Source organism: Triticum urartu, chromosome 7A, assembly GCF_056163025.1.
Source record: "Triticum urartu cultivar PI428250 chromosome 7A, HENAU_Tu73, whole genome shotgun sequence".
Taxonomy (NCBI): domain Eukaryota; kingdom Viridiplantae; phylum Streptophyta; class Magnoliopsida; order Poales; family Poaceae; genus Triticum; species Triticum urartu.
This window is the reverse complement of record NC_141879.1, coordinates 708438181-708461878: the sequence shown is the minus strand read 5'-3', so window position 1 is coordinate 708461878 and position 23698 is coordinate 708438181. Positions and strand designations below refer to the sequence as shown.

At 44.2% G+C, this 23698-nt stretch overlaps 1 protein-coding gene and 1 pseudogene across 3 annotated transcripts; one reads left to right on the top strand and one right to left on the bottom strand.

The window, feature by feature from the left end:
- Window positions 1–12386: 12386 nt before the first annotated feature.
- LOC125526470 (uncharacterized) lies at window positions 12387–17891 on the top strand. 2 transcript variants are annotated; one of them, XR_015611570.1, is made up of 3 exons: window positions 12387–13757; window positions 15414–15619; window positions 17070–17891. XR_015611570.1 is itself a non-coding variant. In XM_048691164.2 (2 exons), exon 1 carries the CDS (start codon window positions 12515–12517, stop codon window positions 13751–13753), a length of 1239 nt encoding a protein of 412 aa, XP_048547121.2. In that variant the 5' UTR covers window positions 12387–12514; the 3' UTR covers window positions 13754–13757; window positions 15414–16627. The 2 variants fall into 2 exon arrangements, 1 of the variants encoding a protein (XP_048547121.2); XM_048691164.2 differs by lacking the exon at window positions 17070–17891 and having other exon boundaries at window positions 15414–16627.
- A 180-nt stretch (window positions 17892–18071) lies between these two features.
- LOC125525800 (putative disease resistance protein RGA4) lies at window positions 18072–22454 on the bottom strand (annotated as a pseudogene). The gene is made up of 4 exons (XR_015610566.1): window positions 21956–22454; window positions 18634–21068; window positions 18514–18573; window positions 18072–18394 (listed from the first exon to the last, which is right to left on the bottom strand). The product of XR_015610566.1 is annotated as a putative disease resistance protein RGA4 (transcript).
- Between the last annotated feature and the right edge of the window lie 1244 nt (window positions 22455–23698).

Below are 23698 nucleotides of genomic sequence, written 5' to 3'. Positions count from 1 at the left end.
TTAGCACCCGATCGTTTAGTATGTTGCTATTGCTTTCTTCATGACTTATACATGTTCCTATGACTATGAGATTATGCAACTCCCGTTTGCCGGAGGAACACTTTGTGTGCTACCAAACGTCACAACGTAACTGGGTGATTATAAAGGAGCTCTACAGGTGTCTCCAATGGTAGATGTTGGGTTGGCGTATTTCAAGAATAGGATTTGTCACTCCGATTGTCGGAGAGGTATCTCTGGGCCCTCTCGGTAATGCACATCACATAAGCCTTGCAAGCATTGCAACTAATGAGTTAGTTGCGGAATGATGTATTACGGAACGAGTAAAGAGACTTGCCGGTAACGAGATTGAACTAGGTATTGGATACCGACGATCGAATCTCGGGTAAGTAACATACCGATGACAAAGGGAACAACGTATGTTGTTATGCGGTCTGACCGATAAAGATCTTCGTAGAATATGTAGGAGCCAATATGGGCATCCAGGTCCCGCTATTGGTTATTGACCGGAGACGTGTCTCGGTCATGTCTACATTGTTCTCGAACCGTAGGGTCCGCACGCTTAACGTTACGATGACAGTTATTATGAGTTTATGCATTTTGATCTACCAAAGATTGTTCGGAGTCCCGGATGTGATCATGGACATGACGAGGAGTCTTGAAATGGTCGAGACATAAAGATTGATATATTGGAAGCCTATGTTTGGATATCGGAAGTGTTCCGGGTGAAATCGGGATTTTACCGGAGTACCGGGAGGTTACCGGAACACCCCGGGAGCTATATGGGCCTTAGTGGGCTTTAGTGGAAAGGAGAAAGGGGCAGCCCAAGGTGGGCCGCGCGCCTCCCCCCTCCCCTAGTCCTATTAGGACAAGGAGAGGTGCCCGGCCCCCTCTCTCTCTTTCCCCCCTCGAGGAATCCTATTCCAACTAGGATTGGGGGGGGGGGGAATCCTACTCGCAGAGGGAGTAGGACTCCCTTGGCGCGCCCTCCTTGGCCGGCCGCCCCCTCCCCCTTGGCTCCTTTATATACGGAGGCAGGGGGTCTTGGGGAACGCAGTAATTTCAAAAATATTCCTACGCACACGCAAGATCATGGTGATGTATAGCAACGAGAGGGGAGAGTGTTGTCTATGTACCCACGCAAACCGACTGCGGAAGCGTTGACGCAACGTAGAGGAAGTAGTCGTACGTCTTCCCGATCCGACCGATCCAAGCACCGTTACTCCGGCACCTCCGAGTTCTTAGCACACGTACAGCTCGATGACAATCCCCGGGCTCCGATCAGCAAAGCGTCGGAGAGGAGTTCCGTCAGCACGACGGCGTGGTGACGATCTTGATGTTCTACCTTCGCAGGGCTTCGCCTAAGCACCGCTAAAATATGATCGAGGTGGAATATGGTGGCAGGGGGCACCGCACACGGCTAAGGAACGATCTCAAGGATCAACTTGTGTGTCCTAGGGTGCCCCCCTGCCTCCGTATATAAAGGAGCCAAGGGGGAGGGGGCGGCCGGCCAAGGAGGGCGCGCCAAGGGAGTCCTACTCCCTTTGGGAGTAGGATTCCCCCCCCCCAATCCTAGTTGGAATAGGATTCCTCGAGGGGGGGAAAGAGAGAGAGGGGGCCACCACCTCTCCTTGTCCTAATAGGACTAGGGGAGGGGCGAGGCGCGCGGCCCACCTTGGGCTGCCCCTTTCTCCTTTCCACTAAAGCCCACTAAGGCCCATATAGCTCCCGGGGGGTTCCGGTAACCTCCCGGTACTCCGGTAAAATCCCGATTTCACCCGGAACACTTCCGATATCCAAAAATAGGCTTCCAATATATCAATCTTTATGTCTCGACCATTTCGAGATTCCTCGTCATGTCCATGATCACATCCGGGACTCCGAACAATCTTCAGTACATCAAAATGCATAAACTCATAATAACTGTCATCATAACGTTAAGCGTGCGGACCCTACCATTCGAGAACAATGTAGACATGACCGAGACACGTCTCCGGTCAATAACCAATAGCGGGACCTGGATGCCCATATTGGCTCCTACATATTCTACGAAGATCTTTATCGGTCAGACCGCATAACAACATACATTGTTCCCTTTGTCATCGGTATGTTACTTACCCGAGATTCGATCGTCGGTATCCAATACCTAGTTCAATCTCGTTACCGGGAAGTCTCTTTACTCGTTCCGTAATACATCATCCCGCAACTAACTCATTAGTTGCAATGCTTGCAAGGCTTATGTGATGTGCATTACCGAGAGGGCCCAGAGATACCTCTCCGACAATCGGAGTGACAAATCCTATTCTCGAAATACGCCAACCCAACATCTACCATTGGAGACACCTGTAGAGCTCCTTTATAATCACCCAGTTACATTGTGACGTTTGGTAGCACACAAAGTGTTCCTCCGGCAAACGGGAGTTGCATAATCTCATAATCATAGGAACATGTATAAGTCATGAAGAAAGCAATAGCAACATACTAAACGATCGGGTGCTAAGCTAATGGAATGGGTCATGTCAATCAGATCATTCAACTTATGATGTGACCTCGTTAATCAAATAACAACACTTTGTTCATGGTTAGGAAACATAACCATCTTTGATCAACAAGCTAGTCAAGTAGAGGCATACTAGTGACACTAAGTTTGTCTATGTATTCACACATGTATTATGTTTCCGGTTAATACAATTCTAGCATGAATAATAAACATTTATCATGATATAAGGAAATAAATAATAACTTTATTATTGCCTCTAGGGTATATTTCCTTCAGTCTCCCACTTGCACTAGAGTCAATAATCTAGTTCACATCGCCATGTGATTTAACAGCAATAGTTCACATCACCATGTGATTAACACCCATAGTTCACATCGATATGTGATCAACACCCAAATGGTTTACTAGAGTCAGTAATCTAGTTCACATCGCTATGTGATTAACACCCAAAGAGTACTAAGGTGTGATCATGTTTTGCTTGTGAGATAATTTTAGTCAACGGGTCTGTCACATTCAGATCCGTAAGTATTTTGCGAATTTCTATGTCAACAATGCTCTGCACGGAGCTACTCTAGGTTATTGCTCCCACTTTCAATATGTATCTAGATCGAGACTTAGAGTCATCTAGATTAGTGTCAAAACTTGCATCGGCGTAACCCTTTACGACGCTTTTTTCACTTCCATAATCGAGAAACATATCCTTATTCCACTAAGATAATTTTGACCGCTGTCCAGTGATCTACTCCTAGATCACTATCGTACTCCCTTGCCAAACTCAGTGGTAGGGCATACAATAGATCTGGTACACAGCATGGCATACTTTATAGAACCTATGGCTGAGGCATAGGGAATGACTTTCATTCTATTTCTATCTTCTGTCGTGGTCGGGCTTTGAGTCTTACTCAATTTCACACCTTGCAACACAGGCAAGAACTCTTTCTTTGACTGTTCCATTTTGAACTACTTCAAAATCTTGTCAAGGTATGTACTCATTGAAAAACTTATCAAGCGTCTTGATCTACCTCTATAGATCTTGATGCTCAATATGTAAGCAGCTTTACCGAGGTCTTTCTTTGAAAAACTCCTTTCAAATATTCATTTATGCTTTCCAGAAAATTATACATTATTTCCGATCAACAATGTGTTGTTCACATATACTTATCAGAAATGTTGTAGTGCTCCCACTCACTTTCTTGTAAATACAGTCTTCACCGCAAGTCTGTATAAAACTATATGCTTTGATCAACTTATCAAAGCGTATATTCCAACTCCGAGATTCTTGCACCAGTCCATAGATGGATCGCTGGAGCTTGCATATTTAGTTAACACATTTACGATCGACAAAACCTTCTAGTTGCATCGTATACAACTCTTCTTTAGTAAATCCATTAAGGAATGCAGTTTTGTTTATCCATTTGCCAGATTTCATAAAATGCGGCAATTGCTAACATGATTCGGACAGACTTAAGCATAGATACAAGTGAGAAAATCTCATCGTAGTCAACACCTTGAACTTTGTCAAAAACCTTTTGCGACAATTCTAGCTTTGTAGATAGTAACACTACTATCAGCGTCTGTCTTCCTCTTGAAGATCCATTTATTCTCAATTGCTTGCCAATCATCGGGCAAGTCAACCAAAGTCCATACTTTGTTCTCATACATGGATCCCATCTCAGATTTCATGGCTTCAAGCCATTTTGCGGAATCTGGGCTCACCATCGCTTCCTCATAGTTCGCAAGTTCGTCATGGTCTAGTAACATGACTTCCAGAACATGATTACCGTACCACTCTGGTGCGGATCTCACTCTGGTTTACCTACGAGATTTGGTAGTAACTTGATCTGAAGTTACATGATCATCATCATTAGCTTCCTCACTAATTGGTATAGGTGTCGCAGAAACAGTTTTCTGTGATGTACTACTTTCCAATAAGGGAGCAAGTACAGTTACCTCGTCAAGTTCTACTTTCCTCCCACTCACTTCTTTCGAGAGAAACTCCTTCTCTAGAAAGGATCCATTCTTAGCAACGAATGTCTTGCCTTCGGATCTGTGATAGAAGGTGTACCCAACAGTCTCCTTTGGGTATCCTATGAAGACACATTTCTCCGATTTGGGTTTGAGCTTATTAGGATGAAACTTTTTCATATATAAGCATCACAACCCCAAACTTTAAGAAACGACAACTTTGGTTTCTTGCCAAACCACAGTTCAGATTGTTGTCGTCTCAACGGACTTAGATGGTGCCCTATTTAACGTGAATGCAGCTGTCTCTAATGCATAACCCCAAAATGATAGTGGTAGATCGGTAAGATACATCATCGACTACACTATATCTAATAAAGTACGGTTATGACGTTCGGACACACCATTACACTATGGTGTTCCAGGTGGCGTGAGTAGTGAAACTATTTCACATTGTTTTAATTGAAGACCAAACTCGTAACTCAAATGTTTTACCTCTGCGATCATATCGTAGAAACTTTTATTTTCTTGTCACGATGATTTTCCACTTCACTCTGAAATTCTTTGAACTTTTCAAATGTTTCAGACTTATGTTTCATCAAGCAGATATACCCATATCTGCTCAAATCATATGTGAAGGTCAGAAAATAACGATACCCGCCGTGAGCTTCAACACTCATCGGATCGCATACATCAGTATGTATTATTTCCAATAAGTCAGTTGCTGGCTCCATTGTTCCGGAGAATGGAGTCTTTAGTCATCTTGCCCATAAGGCATGGTTCGCAAGCACCAAGTGATTCATAATCAAGTGATTTCAAAATCCCATCAGCATGGAGTTTCTTCATGCGCTTTACACCAATATGACCTAAACGGCAGTGCTACAAATAAGTTGCACTATCATTATTAACTTTGCATCTTTTGGTTTCAATATTATGATTATGTGTATCATTACGATCGAGATCCAACGAACTATTTTCATTGGGTGTTTAACCATATAAGGTTTTATTCATGTAAACAGAATAACAATTTATTCTCTTACTTAAATGAATAACCATATTACAATAAACATGATCAAATCATATTCATGCTTAACGCAAACACCAAATAACACTTATTCAGGTTCAACACTAATCCTGAAAGTATAGGGAGTGTGCGATGATGATCATATCAATCTTGGAACCACTTCCAACATACATTGTCACTTCACCCTTAACTAGTCTCTGTTTATTCTGCAACTCCCGTTTCGAGTTACTAATCTTAGCAACTGAACTAGTATCAAATACTGAGGGGTTTCTATAAACACTAGTAAAGTACACATCAATAACATGTATATCAAATATACTTATGTTCACTTTGCCATCCTTCTTATCTGCCAATCACTTGGGGTAGTTCCGCTTCCAGTGACCAGTCCCTTTGCAGTAGAAACACTTAGTCTCAGGCTTTAGGACCAGACTTGGGCTTCTTCACTTGAGCAGCAACTTGCTTGCCGTTTTTCTTGAAGTTCCCCTTCTTCCCTTTGCCTTTTTCTTGAAACTAGTGACCTTGTCAACCATCAACACTTGATGCTCTTTCTTGATTTCTACCTTCATCGATTTCATCATTATGAAAATCTCGGGATTCGTTTCCGTCATCCCTTGCATACTATAGTTCATCACGAAGTTCTACTAACTCGGTGATGGTGACTAGAGAATTCTGTCAATCACTATCTTATCTGGAAGATTAACTCCCACTTGATTCAAGCGATTGTAGTACCCAGACAATCTGAGCACATGCTCACTAGTTGAGCGATTCTCCTCCATCTTTTAGCTATAGAACTTGTTGGAGACTTCATATCTCTCAACTCGGGTATTTTCTTGAAACTTCAACTCCTGGAACATCTCATATGGTCCATGATGTTCAAAACGTCTTTCAAGTCCCGATTCTAAGCTGTTAAGCATGGTGCACTAAACTATCAAGTAGTCATCATATTTAGCTAGCCAAACGTTCATAACGTCAGCATCTGCTCCTGCAATAGGTCTATCACCTAGCGGTGCATCAAGGACATAATTCCTCTGTGCAGCAATGAGGATAAACCTCAGATCACGGATCCAATCCGCATCATTGCTACTAACATCTTTCAACACAATTTTTCTCTAGGAACATATCAAAATAAACAAATGAAAGCAATAACGCGAGCTATTGATCTACAACATAATTTGCAAAATACTACCAGGACTAAGTTCGTGATAAATTTAAGTTCAATTAACCAAATTACTTAAGAACTCCCACTTAGATAGACATCCCTCTAATCCTCTAAGTGATCACGTGATCCAAATCAACTAAACCATAACCGATCATCACGTGAGATGGAGTAGTTTTCAATGGTGAACATCGTTATGTTGATCATATCTACTATATGATTCACGCTTGACCTTTCAGTCTCCGTGTTCCGAGGCCATATCTGCATATGCTAGGCTCGTCAAGTTTAACCTAAGTATTCTGCGTGTGCAAAAACTGGCTTGCACCCGTTGTAGATGGACGTAGAGCTTATCACACCCGATCATCACGTGGTGTCTGGGCACGACGAACTTTGGCAACGGTGCATACTCAGGGAGAACACTTCTTGATAATTTAGTGAGAGATCATCTTATAATGCTACCATCAATCAAAGCAAGATAAGATGCATAAAAAGATAAACATCACATGCAATCAATATAAGTGATATGATATGGCCATCATCATCTTGTGCTTGTGATCTCCATCTCCGAAGCACCGTCATGATCACCATCGTCACCGGCGCGACACCTTGATCTCCATCGTAGCATCGTTGTCGTCTCGCCAATCTTATGCTTCCACGACTATCACTACCGCTTAGTGATAAAGTAAAGCATTACATCGCGATTGCATTGCATACAATAAAGCGACAACCATATGGCTCCTGCCAGTTGCCGATAACTCGGTTACAAAACATGATCATCTCATACAATAAAATTCATCATCATGCCTTGACCATATCACATCACAACATGCCCTGCAAAAACAAGTTAGACGTCCTCTAATTTGTTGTTGCATGTTTTAAGTGGCTGCTACGGGCTTAAGCAAGAACCAATCTCACCTACGCATCAAAACCACAACAATAGTTTGTCAATTTGACTCCATTTTAACCTTCGCAAGGACCGGGCGTAGCCATACTCGGTTCAACTAAAGTTGGAGAGACAGTCGCCCGCAAGCCACCTATGTGCAAAGCACGTCGGGGGAACCGGTCTCGCGTAAGCGTACGCGTAATGTTGGTCCGGGTCGTCTCGTCCAACAATACCGCTGAACCAAAGTATGACATGCTGGTAGGCAGTATGACTTATATCGCCCACAACTCACTTGTGTTCTACTCGTGCATATAACATCAACATATAAAACCTAGGCTCGGATGCCACTGTTGGGGAACGCAGTAATTTCAAAAATATTCCTACGCACACGCAAGATCTTGGTGATGTATAGCAACGAGAGGGGAGAGTGTTATCTACGTACCCACGCAGACCGACTGCGGAAGCGTTGACGCAACGTAGAGGAAGTAGTCGTACGTCTTCCCGATCCGACCGATCCAAGCACCGTTACTCCGGCACCTCCGAGTTCTTAGCACACATACAGCTCGATGACAATCCCCGGGCTCCGATCCAGCAAAGCGTCGGGGAGGAGTTCCGTCATCACGACGGCGTGGTGACGATCTTGATGTTCTACCGTCGCAGGGCTTCGCCTAAGCACCGCTACAATATGATCGAGGTGGAATATGGTGGCAGGGGGCACCGCACACGGCTAAGGAACGATCTCAAGGATCAACTTGTGTGTCCTAGGGTGCCCCCCTGCCTCCGTATATAAAGGAGCCAAGGGGGAGGGGGCGGCCGGCCAAGGAGGGCGCGCCAAGGGAGTCCTACTCCCTCTGCGAGTAGGATTCCCCCCCCCCCCAATCCTAGTTGGAATAGGATTCCTCGAGGGGGGGGAAAGAGAGAGAGGGGGCCGGCCACCTCTCCTTGTCCTAATAGGACTAGGGGAGGGGGGAGGCGCGCGGCCCACCTTGGGCTGCCCCTTTCTCCTTTCCACTAAAGCCCACTAAGGCCCATATAGCTCCCGGGGGGTTCCGGTAACCTCCCGGTACTCCGGTAAAATCCCGATTTCACCCGGAACACTTCCGATATCCAAACATAGGCTTCCAATATATCAATCTTTATGTCTCGACCATTTCGAGATTCCTCGTCATGTCCATGATCACATCCGGGACTCCGAACAATCTTCGGTACATCAAAATGCATAAACTCATAATAACTGTCATCGTAACGTTAAGCGTGCGGACCCTACGGTTCGAGAACAATGTAGACATGACCAAGACACGTCTCCGGTCAATAACCAATAGCGGGACCTGGATGCCCATATTGGCTCCTACATATTCTACGAAGATCTTTATCCGTCAGACCGCATAACAACATACGTTGTTCCCTTTGTCATCGGTATGTTACTTACCCGAGATTCGATCGTCGGTATCCAATACCTAGTTCAATCTCGTTACCGGCAAGTCTCTTTACTCGTTCCGTAATACATCATCCCACAACTAACTCATTAGTTGCAATGCTTGCAAGGCTTATGTGATGTGCATTACCGAGAGGGCCCAGAGATACCTCTTCGACAATCGGAGTGACAAATCCTATTCTCGAAATACGCCAACCCAACATCTACCATTGGAGACACCTGTAGAGCTCCTTTATAATCACCTAGTTACGTTGTGACGTTTGGTAGCACACAAAGTGTTCCTCCGGCAAACGGGAGTTGCATAATCTCATAGTCATAGGAACATGTATAAGTCATGAAGAAAGCAATAGCAACATACTAAACGATCGGGTGCTAAGCTAATGGAATGGGTCATGTCAATCAGATCATTCAACTAATGATGTGACCTCGTTAATCAAATAACAACACTTTGTTCATGGTTAGGAAACATAACCATCTTTGATCAACGAGCTAGTCAAGTAGAGGCATACTAGTGACACTAAGTTTGTCTATGTATTCACACATGTATTATGTTTCTGGTTAATACAATTCTAGCATGAATAATAAACATTTATCATGATATAAGGAAATAAATAATAACTTTATTATTGCCTCTAGGGCATATTTCCTTCAGGGGGCACCCTAGGACACACAAGTTGATCCTTGAGATCGTTCCTTAGTCGTGTGCGGTGCCCCCTGCCACCATATTCCACCTCGATCATATTGTAGCGGTGCTTAGGCGAAGCCCTGCGATGGTAGAACATCAAGATCGTCACCACGCCGTCGTGCTGACGGAACTCCTCCCCGACGCTTTGCTGGATTGGAGCCCGGGGATTGTCATCGAGCTGTACGTGTGCTAAGAACTCGGAGGTGCCGGAGTAACGGTGCTTGGATCGGTCGGATCGGGAAGACGTACGACTACTTCCTCTATGTTGCATCAACGCTTCCGCAGTCGGTCTACGTGGGTACGTAGACAAAACTCTCCCCTCTCGTTGCTATGCATCACCATGATCTTGCGTGTGCGGAGGAAAATTTTTGAAATTACTGCGTTCCCCAACATGAGCTCCATTCAGCATTACCCTCTCTGAAGTCAATGAATCCGTGGGATTTGTCCTCGGTCACTCCCTTGGTGTGGAGTATTTGTTTTTTTTTCTAAATGCTGTGGCACTTAGCATCTTCAATGGTGATGTAATTGTCCATGTACAAGGGAGGACGGGCGGTCTAGGAACATGGATGGTGGCTCGAGGGTGCCAAATCAGGTGGGTTGCCCTGGTGATATTAACAACAAGCGATGAGTTTGCGGGTCAAAGAGCATGGTGATGGTCCCCGTTTGACGTGCCACATTATCATTGACTCCACCGCCTATGAGCTTCTTCTTCGATTCACAAAGCCCTTTAGTGGCATGATGCTCCCTCATGTCCGATGACAACGGGTGATGGTGATTATAGTTGCAAAACACCCTATGGTTTATTATTATTATTCTAGGGTATTCTATAAATATTCCAACATAGTGTCCTCTTCCAGATGTTTTTCATGGTTTCCACATGTATGTGTTGCAACGGTGACATGTGTTTAACGGATGCATGATAATTCTTAAGAACGGAGAACAAGTGGAGACACAACGAAGACTAAATTCCAGAAAGATTCTTAGAGGCCAGCAAAAAATGTACATACTACCCTAGTTTGGGTGGTTTCCAATTTAAAGATTCTAGTATTTCCACCGCCAAACACACACTAGCATTTCCTCGAGGGAGGCCGCCGATTCTGCTTCAGATGTGACATATTTGCTTGGTGAGTTGCCTTTACTTGCCTTCTTGCATTTTTTAGGAGTAATATAGGCTGGAGGCAGTGACGGGACATAGCTATTAGTGCCAAATTTATCCCCCCCCCCTCGATGTTGATACTGACATTCTTGACTAAACTGTTGCCCCTTGTTCGGGCTCACCCTCCTCTCCAACATTCATGTCGAGCCTTTTCATAGCCCGACTTTTTACCTCACTTGGTTCTATGCCATCTCTGTCCTTCACATCCTGCAATTTTCATGGGGCTTTGAGTTGTATCAACGGTATCTTCTTCCTCCCTCAAACCTACATCTTCGGAGCTTCTTTTTCATGGGATTCCACCACGATCGCGTCCTCTACATCGAGAGCAACCCTGTGAGGAGCTCATGCCACCGCGACCACCACCCTGGGAGACCCGGGTCTTCCTTCTCTTTGCCACCAACTATTTTCCCCGTTGTATACTATCGGGAAGATGTACGCCGTCATTGGATTCCTCCATATCATGCCCTAGCAAACTGCAAACCTCACAAAAGTAACTGATTTTTTTCATACTCCACATCCATAAACAATATTTATCTATCCAGGTTTAATGAATTTCATCGTATTAAGGGCTTGCTCACTTCAATCTTCACCCCTACTTGCACATAATTGCTCTCAAAGTACCACGTCGGGTTCAGCTCAATGCTCTGCACCGTCCCAATTCTCCGAGCTAATTGATCCATAATCGGATCTTTCTTATATAAATCTAGGATCTTATGTATTTGTGCTCCACAACGAGGCCCTGCCAAGATTTATTGTTTTCGGCGCCTTTTCCCCATCAAAATCTTCAAGCAACACCATCAGACCATGGAAGATCCAGGGCTCTTGAAACATCACCCTCTTAGAGTCTTCGAGACAAAACATCTAGACCACAAAAAGATTGTCCTCTGCCTCTTTGATCTGTGGCTCATGGGCTAGGCTAGATGAACATCAATGTTTCCTTGAACACCGCACTGCTGAAGTTTCTTGGTGGTGTGTACCTTCGCCACCTCCATCTAGCGGGGTGATTTGGCCATCTCGTCGGTCTGCTCAAGCCCCACGTACATGCCATTAAGTTTCCCTTCCTGCAGTCTCATCTTTCTCAAAGCATCCTCCAGATCCCTCTCGAATTGCTTCTCCTTTCCTATGAATGCCCCTCATGAACTCGAACTAGGGCTTCCACGACGACACACTTGAAAGCCTTCAAAGACAATGATGAAGATGCAATCACTCGAGTCCTGTCCACGGCAAAGACCAAGTCCGGGTGAACGGGACCACCGTTCCCGTAGTCAGCCCAAGAATCGAATCTGTAGGACGGATATCGAATGTGGTGAGCAAACAGTAGGAACAACTCGACGCCGACAGGAGGTACCGATGGAGTAGGCTAAACCCTAATCTCCTGGATAGGGTAGTGTTGATATCTACTAGTAGCTTCTTGAACAAGTGGAGACACGTTGAAGATTAAATCCCAGAATGACTTGCAGAGGCCAGTAGAAACCTGGTTTGGATGGTTTCCAGCCAATATAAACACTGTAGCATTTCCAGCGCCAAAAAAAAAACTCTAGCATTGTGTCCAGCATCTTTTGTTTGGCACAAGAAGGGCCCGTTACAAGCCCAATTCGGCAGAACAAAGAAAATATCACCCTCCCCTAACTCCAGCAGGCAGCCGCACACATCCGCCGCCGCCGGCACCGCCGCGAGGGTTCCCAGCGGCCACCTGCTCTGCCGACCGGCCAGGAGATGGCGTCACCTCTGACGGACCTCCCCGTCCACCTCCTGGCCGAGATCTTCCTCCGGCTGCCCGACCCGGCTGACCTCGCCCGCGCCTCCACGGCCTGCGTCACCTTCCGCCGGCTCGCCACCGACGGCTCCTTCCTCCGCGCCTTCCGCGGCCTCCACGCCCCGCTGCACCTCGCGCTCCTCAACCTCGGCGGGTTCCACCCAGCCCTCCCGCCTCACCCCTCCGCGCCCGCCGCCCGCGCGCTCGCCCTCGTCGCCGACTTCAAGTTCTCGTTCCTCCCCTCCCACCGCCGATGGATCGTGTGGGACGTCCGCGACGGCCGCGTCCTCCTCTCCCGCAAGATCACAGAAGACGGGCAGCCCCGAGTCTTCCCGGAGCTCGCGGTGTGCGACCCCTTGCACCGTCGGTATGTCCTGCTTCCCCCGGTACCTGACGACCTAGCCGCTTCGGTGGAGCACCGGCTCCCCCACCCTTTCCTCGCTCCCCTCGGCGAGGAGGAGGAGGAGGCGGCGCCCATGGAAGAGATGGCATTCAGGGTGATCTGTTTGGCACTAGGCAAAACTAAGCTGGCGGCCTTCGCCTTCTCTTCGAGCACGGGACAATGGCGAGATGCTGCATCCAAGGATTTGAGTGATTTGGGCCTTGCCATGCGTGACTCGGACATGATTTCATGGATGAACCCTTTTTATCTCAGGCGCCATTATGCTTATGGCTGCTTCTACTGGGACTTTCTCGTGGTCAAGCGGAACCTGTTGGTCGTGCTTGACATCAGGAGGATGGAGTTCTCCATTGCAGAACTCCCACCCGGAGAATGGTATAGGGAAGGTGTAGCCATCGTTGAGGCAGGGGAAGGCAGGCTTGGGATGTTTGGTCTCTGTGGTGAAAAAGAAATTGCATCTGATCTCAGTTATGGCACCATTGTGCGAAACAGAGGTGATAGTCCCAACCAGTGGCTGATGGAGAAGACAATCTCACTAGATTCTGGGTACCATTATTTTATCAAAGCTGTAACAGAGGGGTGTTTGCTATTGATGATAGCAGAATCCCTGCCAGGTTCACCTATAGAGAAGCCACTCCTTGAGTATTTCACAATGGACATCGAGACATTGCAGCTTCAGAGGGTTTGTGCGAAACGATTCAAGCTTAGGCTGCCCACGTCAAGCATATATGCCTACTTTTTTCAAACCGGGATATATACCAACTTTCCACCATCATTGTTACCTGCACGGACAGTATGAAGTGGTAAAATTTCTATTGCATCATTGTTATCTCCTCCCTTTGTAATTATCGCACAGCTTATCTAATTCTAGATTGTTCATTATTGCAATCGATTATTCTTGTTTACATGATTTATTAGTATATGTTTTCCTGTGTGTGTGGGGAAAGCTAAGCATGTTTGAGAGCATATTTGTGTTCTGTTATTTTGTTTGTTCCAACTGGCATTTTAAGTGAACGAGGTTGGTAAGGAAAAAATATTTTGGACACTATGAGTAGCTTATGCACGAGTCCTGATGGAACCATGAAAAACACTACATCACAATAATATTTCCAATTTAACATAGAAGTAATACACATTTAGATCCAGTTTATCTTATATTGTTTCACCTCAAGAAAATTCATGAAAGTCAAGGACTAATTTTGTATACTATTATTTTGATAGATATAAGTAGGGAGAAAAGTTTTCTTTTAATCATCTTCAGATGTATAATTTCGTGTCACAATGTTATTTAGAAATAAATCTGCACAATTTGGTATGGTCAGAAACAAGATTCTGAATCACTGCTCTAAATAGTAAGAGTAGCTTATGCTCACAAGCTGTTTTATCTGAAATCAACCTCATAAGTTAAAGGGAGTGCTTATCGTTGCACATGCAACCAAAATTCTTATTTATTTCAGTCAATCTCCACCACTCATAGATCCTTGTGTCGTGGTAGTTCTCTTGAATTTCAAAGCAGATCATATGGGTGAGATGATTGACTTAAACCTTCCCTTGGAGGCAGACCAGCCTTTTTACCAGAAACCTGAAAGACAAATAGTCTAAAGAAAGATCATAAAGTATATTAAGTAAAGCAAGTGAAAATAGCATTTTGTCGAAGAAATACTCAGTCCTTCTGTTACCACTGTCATCATCATTCTTATTTCCAAGTAAAACAAAAGGGATGGATCTGATGGGCTAGCCTGCAAAAGCATGACGTGTCAAACTTTCAGTATAACATATTTGCTGTACATTTGATTCACCAGCTACTAAGCAAGCTACTTGAATTAGGAAGTCCTCACGCCAACTGTTGAGTTTTTGAAACGAGTTGGTAATATTGGGATCATATGCAAGAAACAACTGTCAGCTCCCTGGTAAAATGCCACACCAAGACCCTGGACACTTTTCTGTCCTGCGGTGGTTTCAGGTGCTTGTGCAGTAGCACTTCAGTGAGATGAATTTTGTATTTCTTTCCTTTCTGTGACCCATTTTTGTACTGGGAGGATGGCAGACGGCGCCTAGTGTGTTTGTTCTCACTACAAATACACCCAATGTCTTCCATTTTTTCAGTTGAATTTTGTTAAACTTCTATGTGCCTGTAATTTGGTAGTACCATATGAACTCCTGCAACACGAATGTTCCAATTCTGTATGGCATAATTTCATTATTACTTTTTATGTTGACGTGCCTCTGTCTGGCTATATATTCCAACTTGTGTTTGAAATTACAAGGCTAAGCGCACCAAAGCGAGTGTTTTCTGTTACACATTTCAAATTCAACTGAGATCAGTATTATCAATCAGATACTACATAAGCGCATATAATTTGTTCCTTTAAGCTCATAATTAAGATCTCGAATATGTGTACAGGCCGGACCCAAGTTTCTTCTCTGGTGTCTAAAGTTCTGTCTTTTTGTTTGTCCAGATTCAGTGGAGTCCCGATGAAATCAGCTTTCAGAGTTCAAAGTGGTCGCTGTTTCGATAGCGTGGAGTTGTCACAGATGTGATCACCTTTGCTGACAAGATAGCGCGTGATGATCTACATATTTCACTTGGCTGTGGTCATATGTTTGAGAGCATATTTGTGTTCTGTTATCTTGTTTATTCCAACTGGCATTTTAATTGAACGAGGTTGGTAAGAAAATAATATCTTGGACACTGTGAGTAGCTTATGCACGAGTCCTGATGGAACCAATTATTTCCAATGTAACATAGAAGGAATACAAGTTTGGATCCAGTTTACCTTGGATTGTTTCACCTCAAAGAAAATTCATTAAAGTCAAGGACAACTCATTTTGTACATTAGTATTCTTTTGATAGATATGTAAGTAGGGAGAAAAGTTTCCTTTTAATCATCTTCACATGTAGTATAATTTATTAATTTTATGTCATGGTGTTATTTAGAAATCTGCATAATTTGGTACGGTCAGAAACAAGATTCTGAGTTACTGTTTTAAATACTAAGAATAGCTTATGCTCACAAGCTGTTTTATCTGGAATCAACCTCAAGGCAGTGCTTATCGCTGCACAGGCAACCAAAAATTCTTGTTTATTTCAGTCAATCTCGACCACTTTTAGATCCTCGTGTCGTGGTAGTTCTCCTGAATTTTAAAGCAGATCATATGGGTGAGATGATTGACTTAAACTTTCCTTTGGAGGCACAACAGCCTATTTTTCTGAGAAACCTGAAAAACAAATGGTCGGTGTGTTAAGTAAAAGCAAGGGAAAATAGTACTTTGTCGTGAAAACATATTCACAATCCTGCTGTTAGCACCACCATCATCATTCTTATTTCTAAGTAAAACAATAGGGAAATTCGTATGGTCTTATGTGCTAGCCTGCAATGGCAATGACAGGCTAAACTTTCAGTATAACATATTGCTGTACATTTGATTTATCAGCTACTACACAAGCTACTTACTTGAATTAGGAGTTCCTCACGCCAACAGTCAGCTACCTGGTAGAACATCACGCCAATACTCTGAAAACTTTGCTGTCTTCAGGTGGTTTCAGGTGCTTGTGCATTAGCAATTCAACGAGATGAATCGTGTATTTGTTTCCTTTCCGTGATGCCCTTTTGTACTGGGATCGATGGCAGACAGCACCTAGTGTGTTGGTTCTTGCTACCAATACACACCAGTTTCTTTCATTTTTTCAGTTGAATTTTGCTATACTGCTAGGTGCCTAGGCAGTATATGAACGCTGGAACATGAATGTACCAATTCTGCGTGACTCAAGTTTTCCACGAATCATTTCCTTTATTATGTTGGCGTGCCTCTGTCTGGCTATGTATTCCAACCTGTCTTTTCAAATTACAAGGCTAAGCACACTGAACTGGGTGTTTTGTAGTGACACATTTCAAATTCAGCTAAGAGCAGTATAGCAATGAGATACTCCCTCCGATCCAAAATAAGCGTTGAAATTTGAACTAAAACCACGACACTTATTTTGGATCGGAGGGAGTACTACATAAGCGCATATAATTTGTTCGTTTAATAGGTCGTAAGATCTCAAATATGTGTACAAGTTGGACCCAAGTTTCTTCTCTGGTATCTAAACTTCTGTCCTTTTGTTTGTCCAGATTCAGTGGAGTCGCCAACAGATCAGCTTTTCTGAGTTCAGAGTGGTTGCTGTTTCGATACCATGGAGTTGTCACCAGATGTGATCCAGCTTGCTGACAGGCTGGTGCATGTCAATCTCATATGTGAATGTTGTTCTTGTTTTCATGCTACTTCAAAGTACTTGTTGTATGTTTACTGTTTGCACTGTTTGGGGCTTGGGGGCGAGGACAGGGCAGCTCAACCACTTCTCAACCCAAAAGTGATTATGTGTGTTTGGTTCGGTTCTTGTGGTGTTGATTTGAGCTTGGGAATGTGAGCTGGAGATTCTTGGGATCTTGGTCTGGGCGCTTCTTTCTATTTTCACCTGGAGAAGATCACCGTGGAGCCACAGACAATGAAATTAACACGTTCAATCAGTCAACAACTGTGGGGAAAACGAGATTTTTGTTTTCAATTACATTTCGATTCAATCATTCTATCAATGTATTCATGTACATTTGCAGCTCATATCCTTCTTTTAAACACATTTTTAGCCAAAGGCAGCAGCCCAAAACTTGGACTCCAGCACTGTCCACTTCACGCCTTGTACTACGGCAAGGCAATACTTTTTTTCCTTTTTGATGAAATGGCAAGGCAATGTTTGAGCAAAGGATGTCAATCGTGTTTGCAGGCCTAAGCGAAGCAAAAAAACATTATTGCCAACAAGAGATTATGCAGAACAGGGGACAGGCCGTCGTGTGCAGAGCACTTCCCCTGAATGCCCAACCTGGAGAAATACAAATGTGACCACTAATTACAATGCGCGTTGAATGCAACCATTAAAGCCTTGGCATTCTACTGCTGAAAATGAATGGAAGACTCAACGACAGGAGCAGGTTCTGCGATTAGCTTCGGCCAATCTGGTAAGCTCCTCATACCATACCATGCTATGTAGCCCCTGATTCCTATCAATCAAATCAGATACTTTGGTGAACGATGCCACAAATGACAGTAAAGGAACAAACTCAGTGATCACCATTCCAAAGCGTTACAGATCATATATAGTACTGTATATAGGAAGCAAATTAATCCAGTATTCCACGTTATTACATCCATAGTAGACAGCAAACAACTCATAAATCCATACATAGTAGGAGTAAACGACTAATAAACCCATTGTTCATGAATATGCATGGAGACATAGCATTTTGTAGTACCCGTAGTTTATGAGAGTAAAGGGTAGCACCACTTCACGCCTAAGTAGGCATAACCCAACGAACAGGTTACCCAGAAAGAGAGCCTGTAGATTTAGCAAGAGTCTCACGGCTTCGACTTCGACTTCCATCCTCAACCAAAGGGCACGTGGCTGACAGTTAGCAGCCGAATCAGAAAAATACCAACAACCTTAACGGCTAATAGTTGCAGTAACATTTATTGAACACAAGAAATGGAAAACGAAGACATCAAAAGAATCTAACTACATACCTTTTCTATGGACCTTTTTCACCATAGAATTTAATTGTTTTCTTTGGAATGTGCTCAATCCTGTGCCAGTTTGGATGATCAGTCGTTAAACAAGATTGTGTGAACTATTCACTGCAGTACCTGACTTTAATCTCCTCAAGAGAGTTGGGCAGTGTTGGAAGCGACCGCATATTCTTGCATGACTCTATAATCAGTGTCTTGAGTGATGTGAGGTGCTCAATGTTGCCTGGTAAGGCATTACAGCTGCAGTCCAAAACGATAAACTCCTCAAGAGACTTGGGCAGTGTTGGAAGCAGCCGCATATTCTTGCACGAATCTATAGCCAGCTTCTTGAGGTGCTCCATGTTGCCTGGTAAGGCATCCCAGTTGCAGCCAGAAAGAAATAGTGACTGAAGATGAATGAAAGCCCCAAGGTCAGGAGCAGGTCCCAGTTGGATCCATCCCCTGAACGTAAGTTCTTTCAGGTTCTTTGGGCTGCCGTTATGTTTACCCATCATCCAACTCGGTAACCTTGCACCGTGGTAATTCCAGAGTTCTAGTCTTTCAAGGTACTTCGATGGGCAAAGACCCTCAAGTACCTCTGCTTCAACTTCTGGACTGCAGCTATCATCATCCCAGGACAGTACCACTTTTGTGAGTTTTTCCTTGCCAGCAAGATCGACTTCAAGAGCGTCCTCCTTGCTCTGAACATTCTCAAGACCGCATATCAGCAGCTTGCCTTGAAGCTTGTTTAGGTGTTTCAGCTGATGTGGCTCATACCCCTGTTCCCTTCTTATTCTGAAGAATGGTGGCGTCTGGAGCCATATCAACCTGCCCACGTTAGGAAAATCAAAATCTGCCCAGCTGATTACACTGCGCAAGTTGACGAGGTTCATCATATCTTCACCTCTAGAAAAATCCAAACAATGGCAAGAACCAAAGTCTACCACCTGCATGTGGTAAAGCTTGGTAAAGGCGCCCGGTAAAGTTAGCCCGACAAATGCAGTCACCACAAAAGCAAAATATCGTAGATGCTTGAACTGACCAATAGAATCCGGGAATGAGAACCTAGCGTCAGCTAGTCCAACAAAATCTATCTTCAGTACCCGCAATTTCCGCAATTCGGTTAACTTAGTGAACATACTCGCAAGGACTTTGCACGCAGTACTTGACTCAATATGTATCATGTCGCCGATGATGAGAGTGCGTAATTTTTGCAATCCGGATATCTTTTCAGCAAGGATTTTTGTGTCATAGGTCCCAACAAAAAGATAGCGAACATCTTGAGGAACTTCTCCTATGAAGCCTTTCTCAATCCTGAAGCAATCTCGTCCAGCAATCTCCTCCGCTAAATCACACAGCAGGTCATGAATAGTAAAGTAATCAACCTCATGTTCATCTCCAAATTCAACCTTTTGCAGAAATGAGGCCGACAGTAATTCATCAAATAATTTTTAGCAACATCTTCCATTTCCTCTTCAGGCTTACTAGTCTTTATAAACCCTTCTGCCACCCACAACTTTACTAGCTCATCACGTCTCAACTTATGCCGCCTGGGAAAAATACTGCAGTAAGCGAAGCATCGCCTGACCTGCTCATCAAGATACTGGTAGCTCCACCATAGAGCTCCCATCGTGTCGTTCATAAGGTCCCGATCTTTCTGACTCCTCCAAAACTCAACAGTTTGTGTCTCACGGAGCCGTGAACCCACTGTTCTGGCTGCTAGAGGTGATCCCTTCAGCTTTTTTGCAATATCCTCTCCAATCATTTCAAATATTTTTCGATCATGGTCATTTACCCTTGCATCTCGAAGTGCATAATGCATGAACATTTTGAGGAACTTTATCATCCAGGTTTGATATTGGGATACATCTCTCTTTTACAGCACCCAGGGTTACTAATGCAGCTTCAGTTCGACTAGTCACCAAGATTTTGCTTCCTGCCTTTCCAACATCCAGCGGAGAAATTAACTGTCGTAGTTCTTCATGGTCTCCCGTATTCCTAATGTTATACCAGACATCATCCAGTACCACCAAAATCCGTTTCCCATGCAGTTTCTCCTCCAGATTTTCTTTTAGGACGTTGGGACTATTGAATTTCGGGCATTCTTCCCCTGTAGCCCCCTCAAACATCTCCCTAAAAATGGAATCCAAATCAAATTTCTGAGAAACATGAATCCACATGACAATATCGAAATGTCCTTCCATTTTCTCTTTCCAACACTTTTTCTCATGATCATAAACACACTGTGCAAGTGTTGATTTCCCTGACCCAGCCACGCCATGAATGCCAATTACAGAATAGCATGTATCACTGATAGTATTTGCTTGACAATGGTCTTCCTTCTCATGAAGCATTGCGATGATCTTGTCACGATCCTGATCCCGGCCAATTACTCCTATCGCAGGGGCTGCTGTAGTGACTGCACGGCGTGAATTGGTAGCAACAGCTCGCCTCCCATCATCATTACGTCCACCTGGCAAGTTCAGTTGTTTCAAAACTTCACATGCATCATTTACAGCACTTTCTATCTTCTCTAGGCTCTTCTTCAATTCCACTTTTGACATACCACTCTCCTGCAAAAAACAAATAGCACTTGTTAGCACACGAATGCAGAAACTCGAAATTAGTGGCACGTATTTTCCTCTTATCGCTTTTCGTATCTTTTCTGGTTATTGTCTATGCCGACTCAAATTCTACTCGAATACCAACTCCTAAATATCATACAGGCAAAACATTTCTAAACGGAGTAGCACAAGCCCACACACATACATGGAAACTAACTCAAACTAGTAATACTCGGACTGGACATATATCTAACTGATTTTGGCAAATAAACTGTTCCCTTCGTACCGCTGTTGCTTCTCATGCTCCTCTAGATTGGGCTTGGGGAGAGGAAAGAAAATTTTAGTAAAAGAAGGAACAAGTGGCCCCAACTCCGAGCGGCCAGCCATGTTGATGGTGGTGCTACTCTACACCGCCTTATGAAGGAGAGTTTTTACTTTTTAGAATGGATAGAGACCCCAGGCTCTGCGAGTGACACAGATCGTGCATCATGCATGAAGAAGGGTGCACCGAGAGGCATTATTGTCCCGTCGGAAAAGGACCAAACACCAAAAGTTGTGCTGTCACTGTCAGGGCTACACAGGGAAGAGGAACTTGTGGAAGACGGTGCTAGCTAGTCTTTGATTATTCCTTGGACTAATTACTCTTAAGAAAATACTATATAAACTCTTGATTTATTTTGCTCCAAAGAAAATAATCCTATTTTTCCTGACAACCTGTGTAGTATCTGTTACTGCGTCTAAGATCTTAACATCTAGTCTCTAGATAATTGTGGCAAACAAGTGAGAGTGCATTCCGATTGGGCAGCTATAGTCATATATTCTGAAGAAGCACAAAAGATGAGAAGGCCTGCCATAAATCAGAACACATCCAAGTATGAGGGCAGGGAAATATATACCTTATCTTTCAGTAGGCAGCTTGGCATGGCAGACCTAAGATTCTTCTTCAGCCAATTCCTCTTACGTTGAGGCATGCAGCATGCTGCCGGCTGACTTGCCAGCTTGGATCTGCTTCTCGAGACGCTGATATTCAACAGCATCCAAGATGTCTTCGGCTTCGTAGAGAGCAGATCGAAGCTTGTTTAGAAGTGGCTCCAAGCGAACCCTGTAAGTGCTCTCATCGACTACGTCCATCACCCGCTGCAGTTGTAAAACTTGCAAATCAAGTATCCTCAGTTTCTCCGTTGCATCAAAGTCGAGGTGAGCGAAACCTTTGTTGAGGACCCTTGAAATGATGGGCGAGGTGAGCCAGCCTATTGCGGATACGCCCCATCCCACAACAGCACCAATGCACCCGGTAATGCTAGATAGCTTTGCTGCAGGATCTGTATGTACATAACTCCTGGTAATGCACCCGGTGACAGCTAAGACCCATAAACAAGTAGCAGTTGAGAGAGATGCTTGAACTAATGCTTTGTTTTCCACTGGTGTGCTTTATAATAAGGCCAAATGGATCCCATCATGCCTGTATAGTGTATACTAGTACTAACGAAAAAACAAAAAGCATAATGACTCATGAACTAATATAAGCTGAACAAGACTTTGCCCAATTTCAGATTGGATGACTCATGTCTCTTGCGTAACCACTCTGGTTGGTACCCACTGGTTTGCTTTACATACGACAAGGTTATCGGAATAACAACATGCATGATAGTATATACTAGGACAGTACTACGCGGTATGCTTGACCTTGAAGGCAGCAGGAAGTTTCCAGGCAGGTTCTTACACGGCACGGGTCAGTTTCATATCATCTTATCATTGCTCTGAAAATTATTGCCGACCACGCAACACGGTACAGTCTGTATCTGTATACTTCACATATATATACTCTATCTCCTACTCCAGCGAATGAAAGAGCTAGAGCAAAATTACTGAGAAAATTACCCCTAAAAATAATGCATCTCTCTCCTCTGATGAAATCGAAGGTCTCTCAGAAATTTTGGAAATCCCATAGTTAGAGTGTGGAGCAAAATGAAGCCTCCTCAGGGCGTCTGGATCTGGGCCGTCGGATAGCGCTTCCAAACGCATCCGGGCCGTCGGATTTTCGGGTGAGACGATCCGAGCCGTCGGATCTTCGGGTGAGACGATCCGAGCCGTCCGATCAATAAAAACACTGCTACAATGAATAGTCTGCTCAAACTCGTGCCACCGCCTGTAATTCCCATGCCCCATCGAGGGCATTCTCGTCTTTTCGTAGGCAGACGTATAAAACTCAGGACGAGAGCACTCAACAAGGCCCGCCGCTCCTTCCTCCTCCTCTCTCGATCCCCTCCACCCCTGCCGCTGCTGCCGCCGACCTCCCCCATTCTCGTCTTTTCGCAGGCAGATGTATAAAACTCAGGACGAGAGCACTCAATGCAGTCATCCATTTTCTTAAACAATCTACTACAAAGCTAACAAGTTCAGTTTACTGATGTGGTTTGGTTAACCCTTCACGGACTGGATTGCTTTGCCTCCTGATAGATTTGTGATGTCATTTTTTTACCTCTGTTCTGCTTGATATCCATTTTATGTTTCACTTAGAAATGCACTCCTGCATCTTGAGATGTCTGCTGATCTGTTTTGGTTAACTTCTGCACAGGCTGTTTCGTCTTCTTGACATTCAATTATAGAGCAATGCACTGCTAGCATCTTGAGATGCC

Excerpts from the sequence above, each read along its gene's own strand:
- LOC125526470 (XM_048691164.2), top strand. The coding sequence starts at position 12,515 with ATGGCGTCACCTCTGACGGACCTCCCCGTCCACCTCCTGGCCGAGATC.